Source organism: Macaca nemestrina, chromosome 18 (genome assembly GCF_043159975.1).
Source record: "Macaca nemestrina isolate mMacNem1 chromosome 18, mMacNem.hap1, whole genome shotgun sequence".
Classification (NCBI taxonomy): Eukaryota; Metazoa; Chordata; class Mammalia; order Primates; family Cercopithecidae; genus Macaca; species Macaca nemestrina.
Window position 1 is genome coordinate 10,577,784 of NC_092142.1, and position 20,224 is coordinate 10,598,007.

At 46.0% G+C, this 20,224-nt stretch overlaps 1 protein-coding gene across 4 annotated transcripts in view; it reads right to left on the reverse strand.

Annotated features, from left to right (window-relative positions):
- Positions 1 to 19,830, reverse strand: part of LOC105467787 (glutamate ionotropic receptor NMDA type subunit 2A) — a 444,595-nt gene extending 424,765 nt beyond the window's left edge. For 2 of the 4 annotated variants that reach the window (XM_071084110.1, XM_011717503.3), the window contains exons 1-3: positions 18,952 to 19,830; positions 18,176 to 18,366; positions 16,260 to 16,691 (exon numbers count right to left, since the gene is read on the reverse strand). In XM_071084110.1, the coding sequence (XP_070940211.1) occupies positions 16,260 to 16,673 (414 nt within the window). In that variant the 5' untranslated portion in view covers positions 16,674 to 16,691; positions 18,176 to 18,366; positions 18,952 to 19,830. Of the gene's footprint in view, positions 1 to 16,259; positions 16,692 to 17,881; positions 17,974 to 18,175; positions 18,367 to 18,951 lie in introns of those variants that run through there. The other 2 variants (XM_011717504.3, XM_071084109.1) reach the window with 2 other exon arrangements.
- Positions 19,831 to 20,224: the final 394 nt, after the last annotated feature.

Here is a 20,224-nt window from a genome sequence, read left to right on the forward strand (position 1 = left end):
GCTTTTCATGGAAGAAAGGCATGCTTATGACAGACAGCTAGAAAATTAACCCATAAGAGACAAGCCAAAGCAACAGGCTCAGAAGGTGGAAGGTTAGAAGGAAGCACATTTCTATTTCCATATTTTAGGAAAGAGATATTTAAAATGCTCTCAGCCCTACCTCCCTTTTTCAGGGCATGGCTAATGTATGGCAGAGGAGACAGCCATCCTGCCTCCTTTTCTAGACAGTTCCCCGAGAAAACTTCTGCATACACACTGGCATAAATAACACGTGAGAGCTCGCTGATATCCTGGCTGGTGTGCACTGGTGCGGCAGAACTGGTTATTTAAAAACTGAAATGCTTCTGTTTTGCTTGTGAATAGCCACATCTTCCAGGAGCCCCAAGTGCCCCCTGGCACTCAGCCCCTCCCTCAGGAACCCCCCACCTCCCCATAACCAGCCACTAAAGGATTAACACCTCACATAATAGGTGCTCCGGGATTCTAGAGTGTCTATTCTGATTCAGCTGTGATCATGCTGTAGTGGTTAAATATTTTAAGTATTCCTCACAGCCGTTAATATCAAACCTAAATCTCTCCCACTTTTGTTTAAAACTCATTTTACTGCCCCCCTGCCACCCAGGCAATATCCCTTTCCTATCGCAAGGCAGTTCCTGTTACAACCTTGTGGGGATTCAGTCAGGCTGGTGGGAAAAATTTTAGTTATAGAGAATAACCAAAAGCCTTCTTGGAAGGCCTGAAGGTTTTTGCAAAAGTCTCAGGATAAGGTTATGACTGAAGGCAACCTAATCCTTACCTTGAGTAAATAGCTTAAAATGGGTACAAAGGAAGGCAGAGTAGTTTGTCTAACTAGCTTGTTTACTCACGCGGTGTTAAGACCAACCTTTGATCATTCTCGGGTGCATGATGGCTCTCTCCGGGGTGGGGGTGACCAGATTAATTACCCACCACTGTGTTTACTCACAACCTTTGTCAATTAATCTTTACTCAATAAATGTGAGTTTCACTGGCAACTCGAGGCCATGGCCACTGACTCCGTACAGTACCTTCCTCGGTGTCTGTAAATGGCACGGACACTCAGCTGGACTGGCAAAGCAGAATATCTGTGCGTCAGTGTACTTTATTCATCTGTCATTGGGTCAGAGTCTGCAGGACGGACCCCGCACATCCTCACCCTGCCTCTGCTTTTTTAGAGAAAGGAACAAACAAGGGCTTCCCATCCCTACCATTCCCCACAAAGCCTGGGACACGAACATGACTCCAGCCCACTTGGACGTGAGTCTTTACCTAGACTTCTGGCAAATCATAACAGTGGGGTCCCATAAAATGATTTTCTGCTGGGAAAGTTTACATATTAAAGCAATTCTTGAAACAACATTGATACAGAGACAACGGTTGAGCAATGCCTGGTGATGAAAAATGAGTAATCATAGAACTCCCTGCCAGGCTTCAAAATATTTATTATTTTTTAGAAATTCAAATTATTCCAGTGTACTTTATATTGGAAGTCATTGTTCTCTGAGGTTTTCCATTTACACAATGGGAAATATCAAAGCAGTTAAAATATGCAATACCTAGTGAATATAAAAGCGATGATTAAATTAAAATATATTCCATGGCAGGTGTCATAAAAGAGATGCAAACTATAACGATGAGATAATATTTTTGTCTAGCCAATCAGAAAAAGTTCTGTTTCAAGAGCCAGCCAGAGTTAAGTGATGGAGATACTTTAAGACTTAGTTATTGGAAGTGTTCAGTGGTTCAATCTTTCTGGAAACCAATTAACGGAACCTTAATTGGTTCTGTATTGATAATTTTAAAATTCTTTAATTTCAGTAATGGATTCTATTAAAAGCCAATAACCTGTGATGCAGACATTTCATTACAAAGATGTTAAACCAGGTGTTGGTTTTCATAGCAAAAAATGGGGAAAATCTAAATTATCAAGTAAATCATGATACATCCACAGAATGGAAAACAGAATATAAAAATATTTACAAGTAATTTGAAAGTTTCATGATAAAATGTTAAGCAAATTACAAGCTATCTATAAAATTATATAGTGTATATTTGTAAATAAGGTATAGGAAAACAGATTAGAGGGAAATAAACAAAAACGTTAATAGCAGTTGTCTGTGGATGGTGAGAGTAAAGGTGATTTTTATTTTCTTAATACTGCCCTGATTCTCACAAAATCCTCTAAAATACATAAGCATTAGATTACTTGTACATTAGCTGTGACTATTTTGACAGTTCTTAAAGTTTTTATCTTTTATATATATACATATATATACACACATACATATATATACTGATATATTTACTGATGAATACAATGATGTCTTGGATTTGCTTTAAAATGATCCAGCAGTGGGTCCATGATAAAAATATTTTTTTAATGCTGCTAAACAGGAGAGAGACAGAGAGAGACAGAAAAGGAGAGAGAGAAGAAGACAGAAGACGAGAGGAGAGGAGAAGGGAGGGGAGGGGAGAGAAGAGAAAAAGAAGAGAGGAGAAGAGAAGAGAAAAAACTAGTATCAATTAACCAAGGCAAAACCAATAGCAAATTTGTTTTTAACTAAAGTGCAAATTTGACCATGAAGCTGAGGTCTTCAACCAAGGCCTGCCATTTTTAAAATCCCATTCGTGGAAGTCATGCACTCACCCTAGCGCCAGAACTACAGCAAGCCTGCCTTTGTCCACAGCTCCACAGTTTCTTCACACGGTTCTGAGTCTATTCACCCAATTCAGCTAATACTACATTTCCTCAGCCCTACAGATATCTTAGCATTAAAACAAATCGCCTGGAAAATATGTCTTTTCCTTTCACCCCTAGGATGGCAGACTGGCAAGAAAATATGGATTTCAAATGCCACTCACTCTTCCTGGGCAGGTATTCCTAATTGGAAGAGACAAGATAGAGCAGGAGACATTCAGCCATTTGTGACAACAAAACAGAAATCTGCAAAAAGCTCAATGTTTGATGGTAAGCCATCCAGAGGAGAATTTGGAAGCTATCAAGACATCACTCAAGACTGGCAGCCTTGAGGAACAGGTTAAGAGGAGAGGAAGGCTTAGATTGTGAACTCACTCCTGTTTCTCCATGAGACAGCCTTCCCTCTACAGCTCATCCTCAGCCATGGGGGATGACAACCTGTAGGGGCAGGAACACAGGACACCAGCCTCTGCTAGACCAGCTCTCCAGTTGGACCCCAGATCCTGACCCTCAGACCTGTGGATGAGGCTGCCCCTCCTCTGCATTCCCATGGTCCCATGAATACACTCATACTGGACTTGCATTATGAGTCTCCCCAGCTAGATCCTGAAACAAATTGATCACAGATGCATCCACAAAGCATTTTGGCCCAAGGACAAAGCCAAGAAATGTATGAAGAATGAACATACATTTGACCCATTAACAACACACTGCATGGGTCTACCTATACATTAATTTCTTCTCCCTCTGCCAACCCCTGAGGCAGCAAGACCAACCCTTCCTCTTCCTCCTCCTCCTTAGCCTCTTCAATATAAAGACAAGGATGAAGACCTTTATTATGACCCACATCCATTTGAATAGCAAACATATTTTCTTCCTCATGATCTTCCTTATGATTTTCTTTTCTATGGCTTACTTATAGTACTTAAGAAGCTACTATATAATATGTATAACATACAAAATTTGTATTAATTGACTGTCTATGTTATTGGTAAGGTTTCTGGTCAACAGTGGGCTATAGTTGATGGGGAGTCAAAAGTTATATGCGGATTTTAAACTGCATGGGGCTTAATGCACCTAACTCCTGAATTGTTCAAGGATCAACTGTATTAATAAACCAATAAATAAATTAATTCCAAGGAAGTCTATGAATGGGTTTCAGAAGGTCTGTGATCCCAAAATTGCACATAATATTGACTGCATGTTTATGCTGAAGTTGGCATATTGAAAGAATCTTCTCTTAAACTTCAATTCCCTGGAAGGGTCCATAGTCTTCATTAGATTTTAAAGTGGTCCCTGACTCCCCCCAGATCATCCCAAATTATCTTAAATTCCTTGAGTGAGTTTGTGAGCCAAGCTTCAAGGTGTCAGTGATTTTTGGAAATCACAACTTACATTTTAGAGTGAGTTTATTTTTGTTTTGGCAAAAAAAGTCACTATTAGGGACCAATGGAAACAACCTGTTTTAAGTCAGGGATTGAAGTTTAAGAGAAGATCCTTTTGATATGCCAACTTCAGCAAAAAAAATCACAAACAGAAATAAACTGCCATTCCAATCAATATTTCCCGTCCCGAAATGGGTAACACAGCCACCTCCATGGAAGGGAACCTGAGTCCAAAGATCTGCAGTGAATTAATGGAGCAAACACTCTTCCTCTGAATGCTCTCTTGTATTATTTAGATTTTTTTTACTCTGTACATCAACATCTATTTCAAAATTTAAAAAATGGAAACAATATATCAATTGCCATCCCATGGAAAGTTACAAGATTTGAATGGAAAGAGAAAGCATTTGGAAAGCAATTTCAGGTTCGTTTTTCTTTAGGGGCATGTGGAGGAATAGGAGAAGTGAATAAACAACAGAATACTATCTAGAGCGTTTTCTGCCACAAGCAGATGTTCCAAATGCAGGAGAGTACAATTGACAAAAAAGAATAATTTGCCAACTGAAAAACCAGAGAGGAATCTGGCTGGCTGTTTAGAACACAAACATATTAGTACAGGAAGATGTGCAGAACAAGCTGAAAATACTTTATTAGGTAATAATGATTAACCTGATGCAAGTGCAAAAATACCCCATTTCGAGATCATTGGCAATTTCTCTAAACATTGTCTTCTGTAGATGAGCTTCTTAGCCAAAAAGATTTTCGCTAGTAAATATGACACCGGCTGACCTACTTACGTTTATATTTATATATGTGTGTGTGAGTTGATATATACATAGGTTTCCTGCTTTTCAAATATCTTCTACCTTCACGATAATGTAAAGTCCTTTGGGAACTTGAGGTGATGATGCAGGGATTATAAATTCCTCCTCCATGCCAGGCAAATTTATACTGAATTACTCACACATTTGGAAAAAGTGAGGATGTTGGTTTTCAGCCAAATGCTCGGCCTAAAGCACCAAGGCTTAGAGATTTTTTTTTTTTTTAAATCAAGGATTTGAGAGGTACAGAGTGTCTGAATAAGAAAGAGCCTCAGAGGTGACCCAACCCAACCTTGCAAGCCCAATTTTCCACCCCGTTCCTGAGGGACAGACAGTCACTGTTAGCTCAGTCATATCCTTCCTATTCCATGACACCTCACAGTCTTCTGTTACAGAGCTAACTGCCGAAGCTTATTCCTCATATCAAGATGAAACTTTACTCCTTATAATTTCACTCTTGGCCAGGTGCAGTGGCTCATGCCTGTAATCCAGCACTTTGGGAGGTTGAAGCAGGTAGATCACCTGAGGTCAGGAGTTCAAGACCAGCCTGGCCAATATGGTGAAACCCCATCTCTACTAAAAATACAAAATTAGCTGATGGTGGTGGCAGGTGCCTGTAATCCCAGCTACTCGGAAGGCTGAAGGCAGGAGAATCACTTGAACCCAGGAGGCAGAGGTTGCAGTGAGCTGAGATCGTGCCATTGCATTCCAGCGTGGGCAATAAGAGCAAAACTCTGTCTCAAATAATAACAATGATAATAATAATTATTATTATTTCACTCTCATGTCTGCCCCCAGAAAAACAATAACAAAATTAAAACTTAACCTTCTACCTTGTAACAGCTCATGGGGTATCTGAACACTACTCCCATATCCCCTCTGAGATTTCCCTTCTCCAGGCTAAACATCCCTAAATGCTTCTTCTGAAACTCTTAACATATTTCATTTAGAGTCTATGCAATCCTAAAGGCCCTTTTTCTGCATGCATTGCAATTTTTCAACATTCATCTTTAGATATTACTCCTCAGAACTAAGTGCAATTCTACATATAATGGTGTTAGTGTTGCTGGAGACATCACTAGTTGTACCACTGAGGCATCGCCCCCCACCCTTGCTAACAGAAGCAATTTTACTCAGTGGCAATTACCCATTCTCAGAGAGGAATCCTGGATCTCTATCATTGTTGTTTGAGTGGTGGGAATGTGACCCAGTTCTGGCCACTGAAATGTAAGAGGAAGTCCACTCCAATGAAAGGAGAGAGGCCCTAGAAGAAGGCTTAGTTTTCTCTCCCTTTTTTTCCTGTTCTGAATGCCAGGAGGTGAAGGCGTGACGGCTGGAACAGAAGCAGCCACATTGTGACTGAGATAAACCAGCAGCTGAGGAAGGCAAAGTAGAAGAATGGGAAGGATCTGAGTCCTCAATAGGACATTAAGTCAGTAAGCTAGACCTGAGGCTCCTTACTAAGCAAAAAACTGAATGTCTTTAATGGTTTAAGTCACTGTTGGTCAAATACTCTGTTACTTGCACCTAAAAGCACTCCAAACAACAGAAGAGGTATAACGGAGCTATCACCTCCCATGATTTAAACATTATGTTTCTATAAATGTGGCCTCCACTTTTTATAAGGCCACAATATATGTGGCCTCCACATGTATTTCTAGATATGTGGCCTCCACATATGCCCACTTAGGATCTGCTGAGCTTCTGGTCAATACAAAACAAACAAGCAAACAAATATGAAGTCTGTATTTGAGTACCATGATCTCAAATACTCACAGAAACCATATCATTAACATAAATGTATGAATCACCCTAGATATGGGATAACAGAGTGGGGGCGGCTGTAGCAAATTTGAAAATGCATGCCTGTCTAAAGACATTAAAATTTCAGCATTTAAAAATGCTGTACTGGTGAAACAAAATGCATCTATGAGCCAGATTCAGTGTGCGGTACACCAGTTCATGACCCTTGTAAAAACCATTCCCAAGTGAGTTGGATGTGATAGCTGGAACCGAGGCAGCCACATTGTGACTAAGTGAGTTGGAAAGTCTCATATCCCCCTTTCTGCAATAGTGAAAATTCTTCTTAAAACTACTGAGGTTGGTCAAAAGGCACGAACATCCAGTTATAAGGTAAATACGTTCTAGAGACCCAATGTATAGCATGGTGACTGGTGATACCATGGTGACAATACAAAAATGTATTGTACACTGGCAATTTGCTAAGATAGTACATCTTAAGTAATCTCATCACACAATAAAGGTAACCATGTGAGGTAATGGATATGTTAATTAGTTTGATTGTGACAATCATCTCACATTTACATGTATATCAAAATATCATTTTGGCTCATGCCTGTAATACCAGCACTTTGGGAGGCTGAGGGAAGAGGACTGCTTGAGTCCAGGAGTTCGAGACCAGACTGGGCAACATGGTAAGACCCCCATCTCTACCAAAAAATTAAAAACTAGCTGGATATCATGGCATGCACCTATGTTCCAGCTACTTGGGAGGCTGAGACGAGAGGATCACCTAAGCCCAGGAGGTTGAGGCTGCAGTGAGCTATGATCATGCCACTGCACTCCAGCCTGGGCAACAGAGTGAAACCCTGTTTTCTTTAAGAAAAAAAAAAATTGTGTTGTACACCTTTAATACATACAATTTTTCTTTGTCATTTAACCTCATTAAAGCTGAGCAGGGTATGGAGGGAACCTCCAGTGCAGTCTTTAGCGTGGCTCCATCACTTCAATCTGAAGTTTTGAATTTTAATTCCATCATCCAATATCTTAATCCTTTTAGTCAAGACAACCACAATATGAACATCAAAATCTATTATTTGTCTTGAATCTGAACCCCTTCCCTAAACCAAATGGATTCGTAGTCATTAACTTGAAAGGGCAATAAAATAAAAGCAAAAGAATAAGAGTAAGAAGCCAAAGCTCTAGGTTCCAGTTACAGCTTTGAACAATGCACAAATTACTGCAATTCCCAGATCCTTTATTTCCTCATCTGAAAATAGAGATTCTTTAAACAAATACCTTTGGAGCTGCCAGGTTCCCCAGGCTATCACTGAGTTATTAATCCTTGGCAGAGACAAAATGAGAAACTGTATATGTCCACACTCTAAATCCCTAAGCCCCGTGCAAACATATGGTCCACTTGGTGGAGTCATTTAGTGCAAAGGTCAACGAGATAGTCTTCTCCTACGATCACTTTCACGCCGGCCACATTTAGCTTTGGTTTGCCAGAATAAAACTCTCAGCAAGTCCTACAAAGGCAAAGGAAGCTTCTGGTTTTCCCGTTGAGAAAATATAAATCATTTCACGTTAGACCCTCCACTTCTGACAGTTCTGTGGGATTCACTCCCAGTTTCTTGCAGAGCATACCCTCATGTAACCACATCATCCTTAATCACTCTTTCTGGTTATTAAAAAGTACATGTACACTGGAGAAAAATAAAAACTACAAAATGTGGACACAATAACAATAGCATTCCTGTAATAAGCATTTATTATAAGGTAGGCACTGAGACATGGACTAATATCCATGATATCATTTAAATCTCACAACTCTATAAAGTGGATGCTATTATTGTTTCCATTTTAGAGATGAAGACATTGAGGCTTAAGATATTAAGAACTTTCCCATGATCACCCAGCCAGCAAGAGGTGGAATCCCTGAATTTAAATTCAGGCAATCTAACTCAAAGTACAATATGTTAACCACTTGATAACGACATTCTTTAAAAGATTAAAGCAGCCATGAGTCTACCACCCCAAAGATAACTGCTATTCATATTTTGGTATGTTTGTTGCCAATCTTTCCTTGATAGGGCATAAAATTTTCAGAGCTAGAAGAGATCTTGGTGATAATTTTGTCCCAAATCCTCATTTTGCAGGAGAATCGGAGGTTCAGACAGGTAAAGGGCTTTTTCTAAGGTCACACAGGTATTTTTGGAAATTGAATTTCATTCTTCAGACTCTTTGTCCAAGGTTTTCTTAGATCTTCCAATTCAGGTTGATTCATCATGGCTGCCTGGAGTACTGTGTTGAGAAGGCCAGTGGACCCAACAAGGCCAGGCGTTACAGGAGATTAATGACGGCAGCAGTAAACATGGCATCCATGGTCACATACACGCCATAGATCTGCCGTCTTACCCAGGAGCAGCCCCTAGAAGAGCTACTTCCCTCACCTACATCATAGGCCTCACAGTCCAGTGCCTTCAGGACACTGTGTATGTAACATAAATGAGTGAAGTGAAGTGATTGTTGGGAATTTAAGAAAGAAGGGGCACCTGTCTTGTCCCAGGATGGCAATGGGAGGGCAGGGATCGTGGCGGGTGGGGTGGGGGATGAGATTCATCTCCAGCCAACTGTTGCCATTGGGGGGAATCAGGGCCAGTGTGGCCAGGCCTTCTGACTGTTTCAAAGCAGCATGAAGTTTGGATTTTCTTTTCAATGGGATGTCTTTAAAACGTTGGCAACTTTAAAACGTTGGCAAAGAATTAGGATTTGAAAGATCAAGGGTGCGGGATGCAGGACAAACAAAAGACACCAATTAATAGCCTTATAATGTCTCATTTATGTGATGTCTTATCAGAGGCTACCAACTCTCTATCACAAACCAGAGATTCAGTTCCTGTTTCTCTTCTGCACAGCCCTCTTTCTCTCTCATTCCCCACTCACTCTGCCTACAGTAGCATTTTCCATCTGAGGCCATGAGAAATAAGATAAACACCCCTCCAAACCCACCAGACCACAGCTCTTAAGGGCCCAAACAATTACGAGCAACCCCTGACGGCTAATTGGAGTGTGAGTCACGCTACTGGGAGGATGCCTGTTGGTCTCTGATGACTTATGTGAGGAGGTGTTGATGATCGCATCTGACATGCCTCATGGAAAAGACTAAAGATAGGTCTCCCCACTCTCCCAGGAACTACCTGATGCCTCTTTAGCAGGAGCTGAGTGGGCTCCACCAACATTCCGATCTGCGCGTCTGCCCTTTTCGAGAGCTTTCAGTGTTTAACGGGAAGGCCTGTCACTCGCATCCAAACTGTGGAGCTGCCAGGTTACAAGAGCACCAACTTTCACCTCCTGCTGATGAGCCGTTACTCAGCAGTTCTCTACAGGCCTTTTGTATGTAACCCCCCAATTTATGGTAATCCTTAGGATGGCTGGTAATTATCTGCCTACTAGAGAGAAGAAAAAAATTGGCAAACACCTATGAAATCAGTCAGCATTGAGGGAACAAACACTGCACGAATGCCCTGAACCATATTGTGATATGTTCATCCGGAAGCTCCAACGAGCTGGCATCAGAGCCAATGGCTTAATTCATTCAATCAACAAACATTTACTGTGTAACAAACGCAAAGGGCAGGACAAGTGCAAGGTGCCGAAAAGGAGATGCCCCTATGGAGCACAAATGAATCTTATTAATGGTGGAAAAAGAGAGAAATGGTTAAAATAATTGTGGTATGAACTGAACACTCTGCAGCCATTGAAAATCAAGTTTGAGAAGTCTATGTAGTGATAAAGGAAAATTCCAAGAATACATAATCAAGCTTAAAAAAATACATAAAAACAGGTTGTGAAATAAAACTGGGTCAAAAGCTGAGTGAACACACTCAGTAACCTTCCTTTTCTGCTCCTAAGACATAGAATTTATAAAGAAATCTTTAGTTATTTTTAAATTTACATAGTATTGCTTGGAAATAAGAAAAGGGAATCACAGATCAAAAATAGAGAGCAATCCCTAAAAATAAATGAACTGAAAGACGGGACTCTAGGGTTTCAAGTAGGAATCAAAGCCACATAATCAATAGAGGGTAGGTCCAATATGAGCCGTAAGAACAGAAGTGTCAATGTCCGTCCAGGGAAAAAGGGGAAGAAGTGGACCTAGAATCATGCTGCTAGCTGTGGATGGCGCTGGAACATCCGCACCATCCACCAATAGTCACAGCCAAAAAGCAGGACCCCATCTGTGTCAAGGAGCCAAAATGAAGTCACCTACATGAGACGGACTCCCAAGCCTGCACCACAGGCAGTGTAGAATGGGAAGAGAGTACAAAGCTGAGCTGTTGACATGGGCTCTGGCTTAAAGCACACACCTTCACAGATGTAGGGCATAAGTAATCATAAAGCTGCCTTGAAAATAAGTTCACAAACAAAAATTAAAGAACATGTGAACGTCCAACTAACTGACTCTACAAACGAAGGAATTCACAACTGAAGAAACAAAGACGCTAGAGCAATCAGAGAAGAACTTTATAATACATATTTTTTAATCTTTGAAGGGACAGGGGAGGGAGTTACATGCACAAAATGAGAATACTTTTTTGTTATTTATAAAGCAAAAAAACAGGGAGGTATAAAAAGGGACCAATTATTATCTTGGAAATAAAGTATATCCTTGTTGAAATCCATAACTCAACTGATAGTCAAAATAATAGAACATCCATGCTGCTTCTTTCTAAAATAAAATAGACCAGACACAAATGAAATGATGTAGTTAACGGGAATATAGAATTGAGGAAACCTTCCCAAACACAGTACAGAGAACTGAAAAAAGAAAAACAACTTAAGATACATGGAGAATTGATTGAGAAATGACATATATATAGAGAGAGAGTACAGTCATATGCTGCATAAGGAGGTTTAGGTCAACAATGGACCATAAGTACACAATGCTGGTCCCATAAGACCAGCATTCTAAGTTTTTGCTGTACCTTTTCTATGCTTAGATATGTTTAGATATACAAATACTTACCATTGTATTACAGTTACGTACAATATTTACTATAGCATTTATACAGTAGAGTATGCTGTAGGGGCTTTAGCCGAGGAGCAACAGGCTATAGCACATAGCCTAGGTGTGTAACAGACTATACCATGTAGGTTTGTGAAAGAGCACTCTGTGATGTTCACACAATTAAATCACCTAACCGTTCATTTCTCAGAACGTGTCCCATCATGAAGCGACGCGTGACTATATATATGCATATATATTCAGACAGAGAGAATAGAAATAATGATGGAAAGGAAATATCCAACGAACAGCAGTTGAGGTATTTCCAGAATTAAAGAAAATCTTGAAGCCTCTAAGGAAGTCCACAGAGGGCAAAGCACAATAAGAAAAACCATATATACTATAAAATCCTGAGCATGAGACTAAATAGATAAAAGGAAATACACCAAAGTGTCAGTAGTGTTTACCTATGGTGATAGGATTTGGAGAGAGATTTTTATCTTCTTTAAATTTTAATGTACTTCCTAAGTGCTCTACAGTGAAAAGACATTATTTTTATATGTCTGTGGAGGAGAGAAACATTTGTTACGTCAAATACACATACACAGATAAACACAGTTTTTTTAAAAAAAAAAATCTGCCCTCAAACGACTTATACTCTAGTAGGACAGATGAGGTTTGCATAGAAATAACATAGAAAACAAAACCTAAGTGATAACTGGCATGGATGGATATAGCTAAAATCTGAGCCTCGTCTTTTCCTGCACGGAGCAGTTAGGAATAAGGAGAGAAGTGGTGGGGGGGTGAGAGGGGTTGAGGACACTGAGTAGAAGTGTAAAGATCTAACCCATATGCTGGGCTTACTAGGGACTATTACTGCAGCTGGAGTGTATTTCACTTAGACAGGGTCAAAATGGCCAAGCCAAGATAAGATTAGAACTTTATCTACATCGAGCATTGTTTTCACCTTTAATTAATTAATTTATTTATTTATTTTCTTTTTTGAAACAAAGTCTCACTCTATCACCCAGGCTGGAGTGCAGTGGCACAATCTTGGCTCACTGCAACCTCCACCTCCTGGGTTCAAGCAATTCTCCCTGCCTCAGCCTCCTGATTAGCTGGGATGACAGGGGCCTGCCACCACATCTGGCTAATTCTTGTAGTTTTGTAGAGATGGGGTTTCAGCATGTTGGTCAGGCTGGTCTTGAGCTCCTGACCTCAGGTAATCTGTCCGCCTTGGCCTCCCAAAGTGCTAGGATTACAGGTGTGAACCACCTCAACCAGCATTATTTTCACCTCTAATTTAGTTGTATTGCAAGACCACCCAACAATGCAAGCAAAACATTAACACCTCAGTTGTAAATTAAATTAACACCATAAAAATCTGCCACATTTGCATGACATTTCGATTGTCATAAGGCTTTGTTGTTTTCTTTAAGGGTCAAGTAGACAGAGAGAAGGGTAAAAAAAAAAAAAAGTGTGTGTGTTCATTTTAACTGATAACCAAATTGACTACCTTTCTTATCAGCAGGGGCACTATCATGTTGCCAATTTAGAAGTAAATATAACAAAAGTGTGTTCTGGGTGGCTTTACCAAATCAACATCATTTTATCAGGAGGCAGAGGTCTTATCAATCTAGGGTGGTTGAGGCTGTAGTCATAATACCATTGGCACACCCAGGCTAGGCAGAGTTTTAAGCAATGCACCATGACTGTTTCTTTGGAGCCAAATAAACGGAATGTTCAGCTGTAAATGAAACAGGTGGCAGAAGCACAAGCCATCTACATATGTTACTAATGGAAGGAAGGGATGTTCACATCTCAGACAATCTCCTTTCTAAACACATCCCCAGTGTCTCAAAATACCACCTTTTAAACCAACTCCTCTCAGTATCACCCAACTCCTCTCAATATCACCCAACTCCTCTCAATATGAACGTTCCACATAGGGACTAGACATATGCCCTGATGTTACCTCCACTGAGCTCTTTGCTTCCCTGCCACCTTGCCTTATCTCCCTAGAGTTCCACCAGAATCACAGAGAGGGGCCAATCTCTCCAAGACCAACTCTGAAAGTCCCAACAATAATAGGGAGTATCAAATCCCCTCCCCCATTTTTGAACTAATGGACCCTTTCATTCTTCTGTCTCCAACTCCTCTTAAACCTCTATTCTTGATTTCTCTGGAAATGTCTTTTCTCATCTTCCTCTTGTCCTTTCCTGATTCCTTTTCTCTTCTTACTCTTAAGTGAGGTCACATTTTGGTCCACATCCCCAAAAGGCAGTTTCATCACAGAGGAGAGAAGAATGTTTCCACCCATACTCCCTGGACTTCTCAGAACCTTCTTTCTAATGCCTCCTTCAAGGGAAGAACAGTTGCTGGTCTAGCTGGTCAGAGCCTGCCATTCATTGGGTCAAGATTCACTAGCAGGCAGGGTCCCTGCCTATCAAGGGGGTTCCTATCCATGACCCTACACTCTTCCTACTTCTCTCTGCCTACAGTTGGATGAATGCATTACATGAGAGCCCGAGCCACACACCAATCGGCTGAGACTTAGAAGTAAGAGCCAAAGCCTACCTGGAACCTCCCCATCTCATACCACCTTTTCCAATTCAGCTTTTCCCAGATTTCTCCAATGGGTTGTGCCAAACCCTCATGGATCCAGAAATTTCACTTTCAATACGGCTACTGTTTCTTGTCTATAGCTACTTCAGAAAAACTCAAGAAGGAAGAAGGGATCTGTGGTAATATTTAAATCCCAAAATCACACTGCAAGGCCTGGCTGGAAACCGGCTGTTCTTCTTCCTCAATGCCTTCATTAGAAGATTGGCCCCTCCTATACAAAAGCCCTCTAGGCTGTGATTCATCACAGCTCTCCATGCTCAGCCCCTCCCACAAAACAAGACTGGTTCCTTGGCCCTCCTGAAGATGGATGACATCATTAAAGTATGGGCTTGATTTAGTGGAATGGAAGATCACAGCTTGGGACCAGAAATTCAGCTACCTAGCTACATCACCCACCATGTGGTCTTGGCAAAGTCCCTTAACTCCCCTATGGCTCAGTCACTTCATCTGAAAGTTACAGGTTGCTCCAGGAAACCCTAAGGTCCTCTCCAGTTCTGAAATTGTCAGTGGTGGCAGAGCATGGCTAGTCCCTACCATCTTCTTCCCAGAAAGGAGCCCCCCAAAACTGAGAAGTGACTGGGAAAACGCTCAACCACACACAAGAATTCTGCTAGGCTGCAAACCATTTAAAATGAATGTTTAATAAGATACTGCATCAATTGTGTGCTTCAGCTGAATGTGCTGTAGCCCAGGAGACCCGAAAGAATTAATACGGTTCCCAAAGGAGCTGATGGGAATTGCTGAAACAGAAGCAAAAGCTGATGTGATGAATATAAAAGTGCTTTGAGAGCATCAAAAGGTAAGTGCTACAGTGAATGTCTGCTCACCCCACTGGAATATCTCCTGCCATCTAAGGAACATTCTTCAAGAAGGTCTCAGGGCTAGAGACCATGGCACACAAGTACACTTACTCTCCCCTTCTGAACTCCCAATCCTTTCTCAGGACTTAGAGGACAGTACACACACAACTCCAATCTTTCCCTTTTTTCTTATTCCTCACTTTACTTCTTCCTTCCAGCCTTCTTCCTTCCCTCCACTTCTGTGTAATTCCCAAACTGAGCTGTCCTAACAGCTCCTTCAAATCTTCAATCTCTCTCCCTTCTTCTCCAAACCGATGCTCCCAGGATGTCCACAAAAAAAGACCCTCTCTCATTCGAAGTCAACAGACTTTTTTACACTCTTTCGTGCATTTTGAGACCCTCCAACTTTAGTACCAAGACCCATCTTTGTTCAGGAGCCAACTCTTTCATCTGAGGGCCTTGGAGCCCCAGACAGAGAACGTGTAAGGAAAATGCCAGGCCCTCCATGCTCTGACTTTGGAGTTAATTATCTCCACTCCCACCCACTCCCCTTGAGGAAGGAGTATCTCCTCCGCTCCTCTGGCCCAGGGTTCTCAAACTCCCTACCTCTGTTCCTCTAATTGCAGAGTCGGAGGAAGCATGACATTTTTTCTGCCCTTTTGTGCTTTACCTAAAAACTTTGCATTTTCTTCCAGAACCTACCCACATTTAATAATTTTTAGAAATAGTTTTAGTCACTTACCATAAAAGGATAAAATGGACATTTTCCCAAAAAATAATCAGGTAAAACTGGCATTGTGGAAACAGGAACCATATATCTCCAGTGCTCCTGGGCCCACCTCTGTGCCCCACGGTACTTGTAAATCTCCAAACATGCTACCACCACCACCACCACCCCACAGCCCACTTCTCAGTTTTCTGAGCTCTTCCTGGAACACCCACACCAAAGTGCTCCTGTGTACACCATTTTCAGAAACAAGGCAAAAGCCATTTCCATTCATTTCTGGGTTGGAGAGGCAAGACCTGGGCCAGTTGCCACGACCCTCCCACCCCCACCCCTACTTCACATCAAGACAGATTCTAGGGGTGTCCGAGGACCTGCAGCAGCTGCCTTGCAGCTGGTGGCTTCCCGGGTTCTGGCAGGGCATCAGATCCCGGCCTTACCTTGTCAGCCATGATCATAGATGCGCCCCCGTGAATGCCCAAGATGGGGATGAAGGTCTGGGAGGAGATAAAATCCAGCATCTGGGCCACGGCCTCCTGGTCCGTGTCGTCCCCAAACACGAGGCCGTGGATGCGTGCCCCGGACATGAGGTCGCACACGTGCGTGATGAGGCTCTTGGGGTCGGTGCGGTTCATCAGCAGAGCTACCACGTTCACGTCCAGGGGCAGCCCCGCCGCCTGCTCGGGGCCCCACAGGGTTCGAAGTTCGCGCTCTGTCATGTCGTGGCTGTGACCCAGCATCACCGCAATATTCAGCGCGGGGGAACCCTTCTCCGCCGCCGCGCTCGGCGCCGGACCGCGCCAGACCAGAAGGGCCGGCAGCACCAGCAGGGTCCAATAGCCCACTCTGCCCATAGTCGCCACTGACGGTCCCTGCAAAGTGAAGAGTGAGAGGCAGGGCCGCGGTGAGCAAGACGACCAGAAGGAAGGGATTTCCAACGGGGCCCCTGCTCTACGAGTCAGGGATGGAACTCAGCAGCTGGATAGGCTGCTGGGATCACAGACTCCATTCCCAATCCTCGACGTCATCCACGTCCCTCCATCCGTCTCTAACTCTGTCTACAACTCCAATCCGAGCTAATTCTGCATCCCCCAGCCCATTCTCACATCCAGCTTCTTCATCCCCTGTCTCCAGGCGCTTCCTCATCCCCAACTCTGTCCATATCCCCCACCGCATTCCCCAGGTTAGCTAAGGGCCACAGACCCTAAGCGCCGCGCGCGTTCTTTACCCCACCAAGCTCGTAGGTGCACAGAATAAACCCTCCACCCAACCCCTCCCACCTGGGATAGTGAAGACCAAGTTATCAACCCCGCCCCCTGCTGGCACGGAGCGAACTACAGACCCGGCTGGGCGTGCGGAGGCGGCGCCCAGACCCCGCGTCCAGGCGTGAGAGTGGAGCTAGTTGGCTGACCCCGCCCCCTGCGAGCCCGTCGCGTGCGCCACACACTTTGCTCTACGCCCAGCCCCAACTACAGACCCGGCTCCTCTCAGGCAGCGTACACCCCAGGTGCTTGGGAGTGAGGACGCTGCCTGGTGGGCCCAGGCTCCGCGGTTTCTGGGGGAACTTGGGGCTCGCCCCACCTCGCGCCGAGGGACCGTGAAGAGTCCTTCACTCAACTGCAAGTAGGCCCAGGACCCACCCCCTACACGCGCGCGTGCACACACGCACATGCACACACACATGTTCACACACACATGTTCACACACACACACCCTCTCTCACGCGCGCCGTGTGCAGTGCTGAATTCTGGAGAGTAGGCGCGTCCCCCCGCGGGCCAGCGCGTGGGAGCTGGCAAAGAACGTGCGTAGGGGGAAAGGTAGGCTCCCAAGAAGCTCCCAGACGGACGTGGACTGTACAGCCCCTCCCTAGCCTTTCTACTGCGGGCGCTGTTGCCAAGTCTTAGGTGCACGTGGGCAGTGGGCCGCACACGCTCATAGGCACGCGCGCTTTTCTGCGCACTTCCTCAGGCTGCTGAAGCGGTGCCCACTGCCAGCCGGAGTCCTCACACGTCCTCAGGTGGGGCACACGCATGAACGGCGGCAAGTGCACAGCCCCGCGTACCTGAAAATACCAGCGCGGTCGTGCACGCGTGACCTGACGCGCGCCTCTCAGACCGGGCGCTGCTGGCGCCGGGGGAAGTTGAGGCGAACTCCTAGCTGCCTCGGCGTTCCTGGGTGAGCGTCGCTGAGCGCGGAGCCGCAGCGCCCCCTGGTGCCCCTACTGCGCCTTGCCGCTGGGCTCCCTCCCGCTTTCCCTCTCCCCTCTCTAGCCTGACCATCACCTCTGCCGCTCTCCCTCCGGTCGAGTCTCCCTCCTCCCCGGCCCACGGAGCCCTGATCTCCTGCTGGGACTTACCTGTAGCCCGAGAAGGTCGAGGATGCAGTGGGGCGCGCTGCGCGCACGATCATCTCGGCCGCCTCAGCAGCCACCGGGTTTAGCGGGTTCCCGCATGCTGCGGCCCCCGCGCGCTCCCCTGGCTGTCCCGCGCTGTCCGCATCGCCCCCACGGGGGGCGGCTATCCCAGCCGGAGGCTCTGCAGCAGGGCTCTACCGGGGCGGAGGAGAGAAGGAGAGGCAGGGTCAGCCCACCAGCGAGGGGAGGGAGGGTTGAGGGGAAGGCTGCAGTCTGCAGCGCTCACAAGCCCCCCTGTGCGCCCAGGGGGGCTAGACAAGATGGGGGAAGCTGAAGCCCCATGCCCACGACGCCCCCAGTGCGGATCCTCAGCCCCTGTGACTGATAGCGGGAGCTCCACTCCAGGGTGCACAGGAGAATGGGAGCCCCAGGTTGGCAACCCACGAGAAGCTAACTGGGCACCTCCACCGGCACCCCCTACCACCTCCCCAGCGCCGGCTGCTGGGAGTTGTGCGACCGGGAGCTGCTAAGCGAGGGGGGTAGGGAGAGAAAGAGGAGGTAACAAGGGTGGGGGGGCGCTGGCTGAGTTTGCGACGAGCCGGCAGTAGGAGAGGGGGAGGGAAGGACGCGGGCTCCCGCGGTCCCGGTTCCCCGAGGGAGGTGGATCGTTCCCACGCAGCGACCCTCTTGAGATCCTGCCGCTCCCTCCCTCTCCAGGCCTCCCACCTCCCCCTTCCCAAGGGGGCCTTCCAGGCCCGGCGTCCCGCGCCAGCACTCACCGCAGCCTCTCTCCACATAGTTCTCAGCAGTGGCCGCTCCTGGTCATCTCCAGGGCTGATGGCTGCGGCCGCGATTCTTAGCGCTCACCCGGTCCCATGATCCGGCCAAGCCCTAGGAGCTCCCCTCCAAGAGTCCTAGCTCTGCTTCCTGTCCCACTCCGGACGGCAACTGCCCGGTCCTCTGAGCGCGCCGGAGCACCCTCTCCGCAGCCCAGCTCCGGGCTGGTGTGTTTGAGGGCGAATGTGTGTGAGTGAATGTGGGAGCGTGCGCGCGCGTGTGGCCGGGGATCCCCGCGGTCCCCGGCCGAGAGAGGCTCTGGCGGGGAAAGGCAGCTCCCTCCGGGCCCTTCGCTGCGGGGCCAGCTCCGCGCAGGGCGTTCGGCTCTCCACTTCCCAGAGGGAGTCCGGAGAGCGTCTGGACACCCTGGTTCACAGCACTGGCAAAGCCGGGTTCCCGGGGCGTATTTCTGCTGCGGTCGCCTCCGAGGAAGAGGAGGGGGAGGGCAGGGGCGCCCTCCACACCAACTTAAGAGACTTGTTCTCAGCCGGCGAGACGCAGTAGCCCCCGCGCAAGCCCAAGAGGCTTGGAGCTCCGGCGGGCGAAAGCGTCTCCTGCGCGCAGCCTCTCTCCTAGGTGGGTCGAGACAGACCCCGCAGTCCCTCGGCGGCGACGCGGAGCGCGGCCACCCGTTCTGAGAGCGCACGGCGGCAAATAAGGCCAGGATAGGTGACTGGCTGGCGACGGGGGCGCCTGCGGCGGCGCGCGCTGCTGTCCGTGGTGTTGGAACCACGCTCTCCGCCCGCTCCCGAGCGTCTGGTGCGGCTGAAGAATCAATTATTCAGATCTCTGTACCGCTTCCTCCTCCCCCAGTGCCTCGCGCTGGGTACAGCTATCCCCCTCCACGCACAGGCGCGCCGACACACACACACACACACACACACACACACACACACACACACACGCGCGCGCAGAGTCTGCTCCAATGCTTCTCCCTGTGCCTTGCCACCCCCGTACGGGAACCCACTCCTCTGATCTCAGGGAGCCAGAATCCTAAAAGCAAAGACTTCTGCATTTCACACTTGCTTCCTTCTAAGTTGCACCAAAAAGAAGTCTCCCTGAGGCTGCGACTTCTAAGCTACCAGAAGAGATGAGCCAGAGAACATGGGACGGCCTGGGTGTGTGAGGGCTCGGATGACTTAAATTCTAGCGACTGGGCATGAAATGCATGGCCGAGTGAGGAGCTCTGCCCCTTTATACTCACCTGTATCTCCA